This window comes from Dipodomys spectabilis, unplaced genomic scaffold (assembly GCF_019054845.1).
Source record: "Dipodomys spectabilis isolate Male_0828 unplaced genomic scaffold, ASM1905484v1 ptg000258l, whole genome shotgun sequence".
Lineage (NCBI taxonomy): Eukaryota > Metazoa > Chordata > Mammalia > Rodentia > Heteromyidae > Dipodomys > Dipodomys spectabilis.
This window is the reverse complement of record NW_024870935.1, coordinates 1,309,996-1,322,835: the sequence shown is the minus strand read 5'-3', so window position 1 is coordinate 1,322,835 and position 12,840 is coordinate 1,309,996. Positions and strand designations below refer to the sequence as shown.

The 12,840-nt window shown below is 44.2% G+C and overlaps 1 protein-coding gene across 3 annotated transcripts in view; it reads left to right on the top strand.

Annotated features, from left to right (window-relative positions):
* Positions 1-946: 946 nt before the first annotated feature.
* The window catches only part of Rnf145 (ring finger protein 145), a 36,678-nt gene continuing 24,784 nt past the window's right edge, over positions 947-12,840 (top strand). The window contains exons 1-4 of one of the 3 annotated variants that reach the window (XM_042699604.1): positions 2,695-2,812; positions 3,220-3,335; positions 8,738-8,958; positions 11,231-11,339. In XM_042699604.1, the coding sequence (XP_042555538.1) occupies positions 8,775-8,958; positions 11,231-11,339 (293 nt within the window). In that variant the 5' untranslated portion in view covers positions 2,695-2,812; positions 3,220-3,335; positions 8,738-8,774. Of the gene's footprint in view, positions 1,010-2,694; positions 2,813-3,199; positions 3,336-8,737; positions 8,959-11,230; positions 11,340-12,840 lie in introns of those variants that run through there. The other 2 variants (XM_042699603.1, XM_042699605.1) reach the window with 2 other exon arrangements.

The following is a 12,840-nucleotide window of genomic DNA, read 5'->3' as shown; positions in this document are numbered from 1 at the left end:
AAACCTGCGCGAGGGTGTTCGCGTTAGACACGCCTCACCCCCGGCGGTTCCAGTTGGTCCTCTCTCTCAAGCACCTTGCAGCCTCTTATTTCACAGAGGTTTCCCGAGGGCCTTGCTCGGGGCTGGGCACCGCGGAGCCGCCACGGGCGCCGAGCTGGCCGTCCGGTCCGGTCCACCCGGCTGAACCGGGGGGTTAGAAATCCTCGCGTGCATCCTTTGCAAGGCGACTGCCCGGGGGTGTGTGGGGAGGATCGGGTCCCCCTGCGGTCTCTCCCTCGCGGTCCTTGCAGGTGAGCGCGGGTGTGGGCGCGTGAGCTCACGCTCGCGGTGTTGGGGGGGGTGTGTGCGAGAGCACGTGTGTTCGGCCGGCTGGTGTCCCCGTGCGGCGCGCGACTCCAGAGAGGCCGCGGCGGGCCGCGTGGGGACTGAGCGAGGCCAGAGTCTGCAGCCAGCAGGTCCCCGAGGCGGCGCGGGTGGTGGGAGCCCGGGGGCGGGGCGGGGCGCGGCGCGCGGTGGGGGGGGGGGACGGAGAGGGGCGCGGCCTGCGGGCGGGGCGGGGCGGGGCGCGCGGGAGGGGCGCGGCCGAGGGGAGGGGAGGGGCGGGGCGCGCGGGCGGCGCTGTGCGCAGGCGCAGAGCGCGGAAGCCGGGCGGCCGCCGCAGAGCGCCGGGGGCGAGAGGAGGAGGCGGAGGAGGCCATGGCTGCCGCCGCCGCCGCCGCCGCGGCCGCGGGCTGCTGAGGGGCTCGGCCCGAGCGCGCCTGCCGTCGCGGACGATGGTGACCGCACGGGTCGGGCTGCTGCCGCCGCCGCTACCTCCACCTCCCAAGACGCAGCAACCGAGGCCCGGCGCGGAAGAACCGCCGCTGTGAGCCGCGTCGTCCCGGCCCCCCCCCCCCCCCCCCCCGCGCCGCCGCCGTCTGGAGAACCGGAGGGCCGGCGCGAAGCCGGGAAGCTGAGGAGACCGGCGGCCGGCCGCGACGCCCCGCGGGGAGGGAGGCCGCCGCCCCAGGTGACCGCCCCGGCCCCGCACCCCTCCTCCGCGCCCCCGCCCGGCCCCGCGCGGCCCCGGCCCCCGCCTCTCCCCTCGCCTCCCCGCGCCGGGGCCGGCCTCCTCACGCTCCGGGCCGCGCCCTCGGCCGGAGTCCCCTTTTCTCTGCCGGCCCTCTCCGCGGACCCCCTTCCCGAGCTGCCCCTTCCCGCCCTCCCCCCGTGTCCATCCCCGACCTAACCCCCCGGCGTCTTTGTCCACTTTCCCTCCCTCCCGCCTTCCTCCCGTCCCCTTCCCGCCGCAGGCTGGGCAGCCCCGACCCCGGCCAGGCCCTTTTCCGGGCGGTGCGAGGTTTGAGGGGTGCCGAGGAGGCCTGGCCGACCCTCGGAGCGGGGGGAGCCCTGCATCACGCCCGTCAGTCTCTCCTCTTCCCCCCTCGTCCGCCCCGCTCGCCAGCCCGGGTTCGCCCCCATCCCACTTCTGCTTTTCCCCTCCACCCCCAGGACCCCGAGATCCGAGCCCTCCTCGTGGGATGAGCGAACACCCTCCCCCCGACACCCCTTCCCCGGCCCGGGGTGTCTCTGGGCGTTGTGAACTTGGCCCGCATCTTCTGGGGCCTTTTTTTTGGGGCGGGGGTACGATGAGGCCGAGCCAGCCCCCGGCCAGACGCGAGCGGGGACACCCCGGCGTTTCCTGCCGGAACGTCATCCCCTAGCCCCGGGCGCCCGGGGCGGGCGCCGCCGGCCGGGATGCGCCGCGCCGCGCCGCGCCGGGGTTACTATAGTTCAGATGCACCGGAGACGAGCGGGCGGGGGAGGGGGAGGCGCGGGAGAGAGGAAGGGGCCTGCGCCGCGCCGAGGCCTCGGAGATTAATGGACGGCTTTAAAACCACGCCGTGTGCCGTAAACAGGAAGCTAGGCTGAAAGGAACCGAGAGGACCCCGTGCCTTTCTGTTTAAATGTATTTACAAAACCGCGGAGTGTGCAGTTCTGGTGGAGTCTTGAATGCAGCCCAAAAGGATGAGCTGTCGCCGGCTGCAGTCGTGATCCAGGCTGGGCGCCCCGTGGCAGAGGCAGTGGCGCGGCGGGTGTCTCCGGTGGATGGAGATGGCCCTGGACATCTCGCCGGGGGCCCTGCGCAGACGGGAAAATCACAAGATTGCTAGTAGTTGGTGTGGAAATCGGGTACACACGAAGTTAGCTCGCCGCGAGCGGGAGAGGGGAGGGCCGGCTATATTTAAAGTGTGTGCCCGTGCTTATGTAAGAAGTGCGTTTTCTCCCATCCTAGGCTCCAGTTTTGCTTGCGTTCAGGTCTCAGCATCCTAGCACACAGATGGACAGCCCAACCCCCCCCCCCCCTCCTTTTTTTCCACCCAAAGATCCGTGGATGGTAGAATTTCTTTCTTTTTTTAATGGTTGGAACACAGAAAGGTTAATGATGAATGAACATTTTGGTTTTCTTCTGTTGGTGGAGGAGAAAAAAAAGTAGAAACTTTTCAGCCCTAAATTATCTTTATTAGCAGTTATTATCTAAAGTACCTATAATATGTTGAGTCGTATCATTTTTGTTGTACCTCTTTAAGGGGCAGTTTGGGAAATACGAGTGCATTAATTTTCTTGGGTACAATCGAATTTTCCATTTGTTTCCTTATTTTAACGTAGCTTTTTTTCTCTTTTAAAGCAGACATCAGCTGTTAGGTTACAGGCATAATTTTTCTTACTGTTCAGGATGATTTGTTTGGTTTCATCATATTCAGGTCGAAAATCCACTTTCAGAAAAGTGTACACTGAAACCACTGGCTTTTCTGCCCCACAAATCGGAGTGGTAAGCATATGTAGTATACAAGACATTACTATGTGTGCTGTTTCCAAGTCTAGGGAAATCACTCATTAAAGTTGTCACCGTCTTGTTTTTGGTCAGCATTTATTGAACTTTTATTTTGGTAGATTTGGGAAAGAAATTTCATTTTCTCTTTAGCGTGTGTGTGTGTGTGTGTGTGTGTGTGTGTGTGTGTGTGTGTGTGTGTAAGTAAATCATCTTTGAGTTACCTTTAGTTATTTAGATTACTTCAAGAGATATGATATTGGAGTATTACTTTTCTCAGTTTAAGGAGGAAATTTTAAGACTTTGCATGGAAGGTAAAACAAGAGAAAGTTTGTATATTTGGCTTTAGATATGTCAGATCTTTAAATTTTTTTTTTTTTTTTTTAGTGATACTACTTATTTTCTAGGACTGTTTGGTATTGCTGTGGTTTTAAGAGAACTTGAAGCTCCCTTCAACTTCATAATACGGTCTGCTGACAGTGAATCTAGGAAAATATATTAAGTTTGACCCACATATTGTAGAGTAAGTAACCATTTTATCCCAGGAAAGAAGTCTCTATTCAAGGTACTGCAAACAAAAAGAGCTCTTTAGAATTCTGTGTGGATGTGGGTTTAGTGTGTGGAGCAGAACATAGCATAAGGTACTTACTTGAGGTGATCACTACCTGCCATGTGTATTTGTATTTTAGATAAAGGTTTTGAAAAACAGAAGTGTCTTTTCTTTTTTGGTTTTTATGTTTTGAGTTTGTTTCCTTCATGTACTTATATGTGGCCAGCCTATCCCTGGCTTGTTACAGCATCACTGAAGTCCACAAAAAAACCAAAAAAACAAAAAAACATTTAGTAAGTAAATAGTAGATGAGTTATTAAATGGGCATACTTAATTCCTTCCAACTTACTTCTTAAAGGCATTTGACGCTTCATTTATCTTACCATGCTATAAAGTTTGGGGGATCTTTCTTCTTGGATATTCTGTATCTGACAGGCTTAGTGACTCAAGGTTTTGTTTTTGTTGTATTTGTGAATTGGAAGTTGTGGCTGGAAATTAGGGGGAAATATGTACCATTCTGTCAGTAGCCTTTTGTAATAAAGATGATCCTTGGTCAGAATTAGAGTGCTTCCCTCCCCTCCCCCGCCCAGCAGATCTATTTCTAAAACAGGATTATTTGGTTCATGTATTTTATTCCTTTTGCCGTATCCCTTTAAGAGCGACAATTAATAGTCAAAATGGGCACATTTTAAAACCAGAGGGAAGACTTGAAGTTAGATGCCATAACTATGTATCACAAATATTAATTAGTAACAGTTCCTCTGCCTCCTTTTTTAAAATTTAATTTTATTGTCAAGGTGATGTACAGAGGAGTTAACAGTTACATATGTAAGGTAGTAAATTTCTTGTAGAACTTGTTACCTCCTCCCTAATTTTTTTCCCATTTTCCCTCTCCTCGGCCCCCCTTTGTTACAAAAATTAACAGCAATTTATATTAGACTATGAAAATAATACTTTTTTTATTATAAAGGCTGTCAGTTCTGTTATCTTAGTAGTACTGATTTCCACGTGTGGCTAGTGAGTCGTGAGAAAATCTGCTATTCATAGATGTTGAAATCAATTCCCAACTAGACATTGAGCTACTACTGTGACCACCAGAGGAAGTAGCTCTTCCCCGAGGTCATTGAGTAGCTGAGAAGCGTTGCACGTTGCAGCAACAATTCCTTCTTTAATACTGTCACCTTGGAGATTCTAGAAACCTTTGCAAATGTGATGGGATAGAAAGTAGGAAGTAGATTCACTGTTGCAAAGGATATTAGTGAGAATATTTTGGAATACTTTTTCCCAAGATACCAGGTCCCTCAGTATCCTTGGATTGATTCTGGATCCCTCTCTGATACCAAAATCTGCAGAAGCTTGAGTCTTTTCTACCTTACCACAGCTCTAGATGATTTTTTTTTTTTTTTTGGATGCTAGTCCTAGAGCTTGAACTCAGGGTCTGGACACTGTCATTGAGCTTTTGTGCTCAATCTTAGCACTCTACCACCTGAACCATAGCTCCATTTCCAGCTTTTTTGGTCATCAATTGGAATTTCCTGTCATCTCTGCCAGGGCAGGCTTTAAGCAGTGATCCTCAGATCTCAGCCTCCTGAGTAGCTAGGATTACAGGTGTGAACTCCTTGCATCTGGGCTTTTAGATGACTTTTAACTCCTAATATGTAAGTGCTCTGGATAGTTGTTACACTATATTATTTAGGGGATAACAACATTAAAAGAGTTATTACTTATTCACTACAGAAGTACTTTCTTTTCCATGGTATTTCCAAGTTGAGGTTAATTGAATGAATGGATGCAGAACCTGTGGAGGGTTAACTGTGAAATCAGGGCCTTTCTGAAATGCAGTTTAAGTTCCTGTATGGCATAGTTTGAGATTTGGCTTTTCAGTGCATTTTTTGTTTTTTGGTGCCTGTCCTAGAGCTTGAATTCAGGGCCTGGGTGCTGTCCCTGAGTGTATTTACTCAAGGCTGGTGCTCTACTACTTGAGCCACAACTCCATTTCCAGATTTTTGGTGGTTAATTGGAGATAAGAGTCTCATTGACTGTCCTGCCCAGGCTGACTTCATACTGCATCCTTGAATCACAGCCTCCTGAGGAGCTGAGGTTATAAGCATGAGCCACAGTTCCAGGCTACAGGAAGTTGTTTTTTATTTTTACAGTAGTTTTTTGTTTGGTTTGTTTTTGGATAGAAATATTATTAAGGGCTGGGAAGGTGGCTCAGTGGTAGAGCACTTGCCTTGCATGCATGAGGCTCTGGGTTCGATTCCTCAGCATCACATAAGCAAAAAGAAAAAAAAGCCGGAAATATTATTAAAAGCTGTTCCTTTAAAATTACAGCTGGGAGCCAGTTGGCGTATGCCTGTAATCCTAGCTACTCAGGAGGCTAAGATCTGAGGATCATAGTTTTAAGCTAGTTCCAGAAAAATGATCTGAGAGACTCTTACCTCTAGTTAACTAACAAAACGCCAGAGGTAGAGCTGTGACTCAAGTGGTAGAGTGCCAGCCTTGAGCAAAAACACTCAAGAACAGTGCCCAGGCCCTGAGTTTAAGCCCCAGGATAGGCCAGGAAAAAAAACACACAACAAAACAAAAAATCAGAATCACGATATTTTTTGTAACATTTATTTATTATGTTATTGGTAGTATTAATATACACAGATATAACAGCATTTGGATTATGGGAATAACGTGATCATTAAAAACTTGTATTATTGGGGCTGGGAAGGTGGCTCAGTGGTAGAGCGCTTGCCTTGCATGCATGAGTCCCTGGGTTCGATTTCTCGGCGCTGTGGCTCAAGTAGTAGAGTGCTAGCCTTGAGCTGAAGAGCTGAGGGACAGTGCCCAGGCCCAAGTTCAGGCCCCACGACCGGACCCAAAAAAACACACACAAAAAAACTTGTATTATTGGTGTGCTGAGTTGAGCTTCTTTTCAGGTTTAACTTTTTGTGCTAAGAAGTTAGGAAAATTGGAGGGTAAGAGAAATACTGACAAATATTTAACCATAGCTTAGCAATCTGTCACTATAATTTCCTTCAGAGATAAATGTTTTCATTTGTCCTGTAATGTCTGAAATTATTGCCAAAGCTAGAAATGTGTTTAGCTTTCTCAGCAAAATTCTTAAAAGGATGGTGACAGAGCCAACGGTCCAGAATTATCTTTGCTCTTTAAATTTTCCTTTATCCACTTTGCTTGGCCTCTTCTGATTCCTTGGATTATTTGCAGCTCTATTATACAAAACAGGATAATCCTGATAACTCCTTTTCATTTTTTCCTCTTTTTTAAAAAAAAAATACTTTTTTTCTCTTCATTCTTAGTATTTGCCAACATTTGCACAGAGACCTTGCAGACTCAGTGTTCAGCTTCTCCCATATGCTTGCCTGTCTGTGTAAAGGGTACCCCGATACAGAGAGAACGGGTCCTGTGGTCCCCACTTGGAAAAGAATTTTAAACTAAGAGTGGGAGTGATTTAAGGATAGGATATTTCTTCTGCTTGTGAATTCATTATGAATTCTCTGGCTTGTGAATTTAGTACTCCAATTCTGTAAGTAAATAAGAAAAAGGACAGGACTTGTAATAGACTAAATGTGAATTTGTTAATTTTTTGTCAGTCATGGGGCTTGAACTCTGGGCCTGGGCTCTGTCCCTGCGCTCTTCAGCTCAAGGCGAGTGCTCTATCGCTTGAGCCACAGAGCCACTTCAGGTTTCCTAGTGCTTTATTGGAGATAAGAGTCTCATGGACTTTCCTGCCCAGGCTGGCTTTGAACCCTGATCCTCAGATCTCAGCCTCCTGAGTAACTAGGACTACAGGCGTGAGCCACTGGCGCTTGGCGAATTTGTTAAATTTTTACTCAATAGTTCAGCTTTTTTTCACTTAGTATTCTAATAGATTTGCCATCTTTTAAAAAGTAATTTTGTAACTTTTAAACTTATTTGTCCTCTTTTTAGAGAGCCTATTGTATTTCAGGCAATAAAGTGAATTTTTATGAAATTAATTGGGCCTGGGTGCTCTCTCTCAGTTTTTTCACTCAAGGCTGGTTCTCTCCTATTTGAGTTATCGCTCTACTTCCAGTTTTTTGTTTTTTGTTTTTTTGCTGGAGACCAATCTCTTGGGTAAAAAGACCACAGGCCAGCCTGGGCTGACCTTTTTTGCTTCAGTTATTTTCAAAAGTAAGCCTCACATTTTTTCCCCCTCCGCTGGTGTCTGACCTTGTATCTTCCTGTGTATGCTTTCCTCTTAGTTGGGATTACAAGTGTGTGCCATGCCTTCCAGCTTATTAGTTGATATACAGTGTCCAGAACTTTTGCCTGGATTGGTCTTGAATGCCAATCCTCCCAATTTCTGCCTCCCAAGTAGCTGGGAAGCATGTGCCATCATGCCTGGACAACTTAGCAGTATTCTTATACAGGGTGGTTTGTTAAGGTCTTAGATTTGGAGTTGTTAGCTTCTTTAAAAATAAATTTTGATTTGCTCTGAGGTTATCCTAGGCAAAAGTACATGACCCTGTATGAAAAGCAACTAAAGCAGAGAGGGCTAGCAGGTTTGGCTCAGGTGGTAGAGCACTTGACAGGCAAGTGGGAGGTCATGAGTTCAAACCCAAGTACTGCCACAAACAAACAGCGCACTATAGCTGCACAATTTTGTATCCATTGAAGTACTTTCCAACTTAGAGGCCTGTTAACATTTAGTTTTGCCTAAAATAGTTTAACTCACTGCTTTTCTAAATATTCTTTTAGCTCTGGGATTTTTCTTCAGTTTTTCAGAAGCCCCTTTCGTGCCTTTTTTTTTTTTTTTAATCTAAATTGAGCTCCCCAAATATTTTCTGTCAGTCCACCTTTGGTATTTCCTTCTTGGAATTTATCAGGATTTCTAACTGTGTTTGGAATTTTAAAATTTCACTGTCTCCTAGTATGGAAAAATGTCATGAGGCAGCTACTCTGTTCTCCTGATTAAGAGTACACACAAATTATGTTAAGTTTTGATCATACTGAAACATGGATTTTAATTTAAAATAGCATTTTAAATAATAAACAGACCATCCAGGAAAAACCAAACCAGGTTTTGAGGTCTGATCATGTAGTAGAATCCCAGGTATGGGTAGACCTGAAAGACTAATATAAGGCTGATTTCATAAATATGTAACAATAGCTAACTATGTAGCTAAGGAATTTTAGTGCCTTCTCCCTCCGCCCCCCTCTCCAGGCTTGAACTCAGGGCCTGGGCATTTCCCTGAATGATGCTCAGATCTCAGCCTCCTGAGTAGCTCGGATTACAGGTCTGAGCCATCAATGCCCATTAGTTTTTATGACAATCCTTTAGATTTATAAAAAGTTAACAAATATTATTTGTGTTGACTTACATTGTGCTTTCTGGATTTTAGGTCTGTCCCAAGTGGAAAAAAAAGAAAGAGAAAAAGCATGGCTGCAAAGGAGAAGCTGGAGGCAGTGTTGAATGTGGCCCTGAGGGTGCCCAGCATCATGCTGCTGGATGTCCTATACCGCTGGGATGTCAGCTCCTTCTTCCAGCAGATCCAGAGAAGCAGCCTCAGCAACAACCCCCTTTTCCAGTACAAGTATTTGGCTCTCAATATGCATTACGTAGGTACGTGTCTGCTCCCTCTATCTGACCTGCTGAGAGCATTCAGATGTGTGTCTTTGCACATTATCAATTTGGGTAAAGTAAGCTTCAGTTACATTGCTGTTACTGTGATTAGGAGTTGGGCCAATCTTGTTTATGGCTTTGTCTACCATGGCATGTAAATTACTAGGACTAGAGGAAAGTAGGTAGTGTTGGATTTGTTTTACTAGATAAAACTCGTAAGGCAAGAGGAAAAAGCCTTTTAAAGTGTGGCATGTGTGTTTTTGGTGGTCCTGGGATTTGAACTCAGGGCTTCAGGCTTGCCAGGTTGGGATCTTCTGCATGACCCGTGCCTTCAGCCCAACAGGTTGGTTTTCAATATGATAAAACATAAATAATGATAAGTACTTTTCAAATAACTTTTTCATTCTGATTTGTCCTTATTTTAGGGGTTGGTTATGATTCAGAAAGTAAGTTTTGAAAAGTAAGTTTTTATTCCTGAGACAACCTAATCTATTAATGAAGATAAAATACTCATTTTAATTAAATGGAATTTGGGAAATAGTAGTACAATGCAATTATTTCCTCCCTTACAAAATACTCCTGGGATTATAGTTGATATGCTTTGAGGTTAGTAGTAAAATTAATAATGAGAGATTAAGGACATTAAAGGCAAGAAATGCAGACCCAAAGTAGATAAAATTCACCCAGAATAAAAGCATCCTTAAGTTTAAGTTAGTTTTTTGTTTACCTGTAACAAGTACCACATTTTAAAAATTAACATTGTTATTACAAACTCCAGACCTGCTTTGAATGTTGTATTATAATTGTTTTAGGTTAATATTTTATTGGAATTGCTTACCACAAAGTACATCTTTCATAAAATTGTGAATGATTGTCCTGTTTCTGTGAGATTATTTTAGAAGAGCTTTTTGAGTTCACAACTGAGCTGTCAGAACCCTGTTCAGCTGTGATTGCACTGTGGAAGCAGAATATCTGGACTTAATTATATACTGTTCATTTAGCTCATCATTATCAACTTGGCTATGGGTTATTTGGTCTTACCCAAAGCAGTGAATATGATGTATTTTATTTATTGCCAGAGCTTGAGCTTCAGAGCCTTGTGCTTCCTCAGTTTGCTTTCTCTGCTGATGTTCTACCACTTAAGTCATTCCTTCCACCCTACTTTTTGCTGGCTAATTTGAGATGGAGTCTCACAGACGTTTCTGCCTAGGCTGCTTTCAAACCACAACTTTCCACATCTCTGTCTCTTGAGTAGCTAGAACTACAGGCCACCAGTGTGCAGCTTTAGTGAATGGCATTTTGGGGAGCAAAAGCAGTTGAGCTGCTTTGCTGAGGGAGAAGGAAAGGACCTGAGTTTGTATTGTTGAATCTAAACATTTAAGTGTCTCTATCTCATAAATACTGAGCTATTATGTGTATTCATTTAGAATAAGAAATGAGGTATGTTTTTGCACACATAGTAGGTTCCTGGTAACATATCTGGAATGTATGTCAATATTTGAAGCAATAAATAAATTCATTGTGCCAGATTGTTTTATATAGAGAAAAACAGTTATTTAGAGACCACATTAACAGAGGTTAAGAAATCCACATCCCAGAAGCACAGGGAATAGGGTTGCTGCCTCAGGTGCAAGACCTGAGATGAGCCTCAAGTCTTGGGTTTGACAGGTAGCCAGATGCACATTTCTTTAGAGTGATAAGGGGTGTGTGTGTGTAAGAAAGTAAGAGGGAATTAAGATAGGTGGGTGGAAAATAGAAGCACTGACTGTAGATGGTTTGAAACATTTGTCAGTGGAATGAGAAAGATGGGCATAGGAAAAGGAGAAAATTACTTTGAAGAGCAGTGTTTACTTGGTGGCTTTCTCCAGGGTGGGGAGGAGCCCTGCACATCCTGTGAAACAGATAGACTTATGTCTGGTGGAGTGATTGGAAGATACAGGAGAGAGAGAATGGGCCTTTAGGAGTTGGAGGATTATGATGGTTAATCATGAGGAACGGGAAGCCTAGAGAAACACAGAATGACATGTAGTTCTTTGGGGAGCCAGAGTTGCATCTTTGTATGCTGTATTTGCTTTTGAGGTAGACAAAGTACACTGTAATCAACAAATGTCATATATTCTCAATTAAAACTCAGAGGTACTATGATACTGAATGAACTTTGGTAGTAAATACCTAATGGGAAAATAATTGTTTCATTTTCCTAATATAACTAATTGGGAGGCTAAATTAGAAGCATTTTTTAAACTTACATCTCTCTTAATTTGTGCTGCAGGTTATATCCTAAGTGTTGTGTTACTCACCCTGCCCAGACAGCATCTGGTTCAGCTGTATTTATATTTTCTGACTGCCCTGCTCCTCTATGCTGGTCATCAAATCTCCAGGTAAGCATGTGGCCCCATTCTTGATATAGGTGACTAAATTCAAGTTTCCTTATGCCATTGTAGCACTGTTGAGAAGGCTATGGTGTGTACCCCAGACAGATTTTATTCATCCATGTTTTCTAAATAGACTGTCATTCAAGATTAATACCTGGGGTTGTGTTCAAATTTTACTCTTGCAAAATATAAAATTCAATATGACATAGGGTTTATGGTTATGTTGAAAGATTCCCCTGAGCCTCTCTGTAGTGCCTGAGAAGGGAATTTCTTAAGTCAGGCTGTGGGAACACCTGAATTCCTACAGTCTATTTTTTTCTATCACTGGAAGTCACACCACAGTGTATGAGAATCAGAAAAAGCCACTACTTTATAAGACTGGATGACTGATAGAGATTAATCAGTATAACTTTGAGATTAAAGACAGGGTGACTGATAGATTAATCATTGTAGCTTTGAGTTGAATTGTGTAACTTAGAACTTCTGCCTCTTTAGCAATGATATCCATTTGCCTGTGTCTCCTGGACCTAAGTTTTAGGACCCAGGTCTGTCAATAAATGTGAGCTTCCTGTCTTTTGAACAGAATGTTAAAAAGAGTTGAACCAGTGGCTCACACAGTTCATATCCTAACCCTGTCAAATTCTACTCATATGATATGTATGGTCTACATAATTTCTTATATAAGAAATGCTCTCTTTTCTTAATGATGAAAATGGGGAAAATATAACTATTTCATAGGTATAAGAAATAATATTGTGAACTCTTTTTCCTGACCTTATGTGCATCACCTTTATAATTACAATAAAAAATTGGAAAAAAAAAAAGTTCAACCAGAAGTGACACTATAAATATAATAGGGCAACTCCCAAGTTTTGGAGGTATAATTTCTTCTAAAACTTACATTTCATGACTTACTATTGAAATGTACTTAGTATGATGAAATAACACTCCAATTCTGTGAGGAGTGACAGTTGCCTTACGTATAGAAAAGGTAATAAGAGGTCTAAACCACAGGTTTTAGTGTAGGTATGAATTTAATCTTAGAAATAGCATTTTTATGTTACTACAATTGAGTTTTAGAGAATCTTAATTTTTTTCTTCTGATTATAAAATTATAATGTTTACTGCAGATAATTTTTGGGAAATAATAGAAGACTAGAAAGACAGTAGCAAGCACTTGAATTATATCATGCAGAGATAGACCTGTGATTCTCATGGTCTGTTTAGTTCTTTCTTACCTTTGATTTCTCAGCTGTATGGTGCAGACAAAAGAATGACAATAACTACTAAGCAACCACTAGCTCTTGTACCCTCTGGATGCATGACCACGGTCTTCCCTAATATCTACATCTCAATCCCCTAGTTTTTTCAAGAAACTTCATTGTCTCACATTTGTCTACTCCCTTTCTACCTATTTTATTTTCTCTGTACAGGATGTTAGGGGTGGTTTTCTTTTAAGCTTCTACTGTCTTCCATTCTCCTTGCTCAGGTCATGTCCCCTGATGTT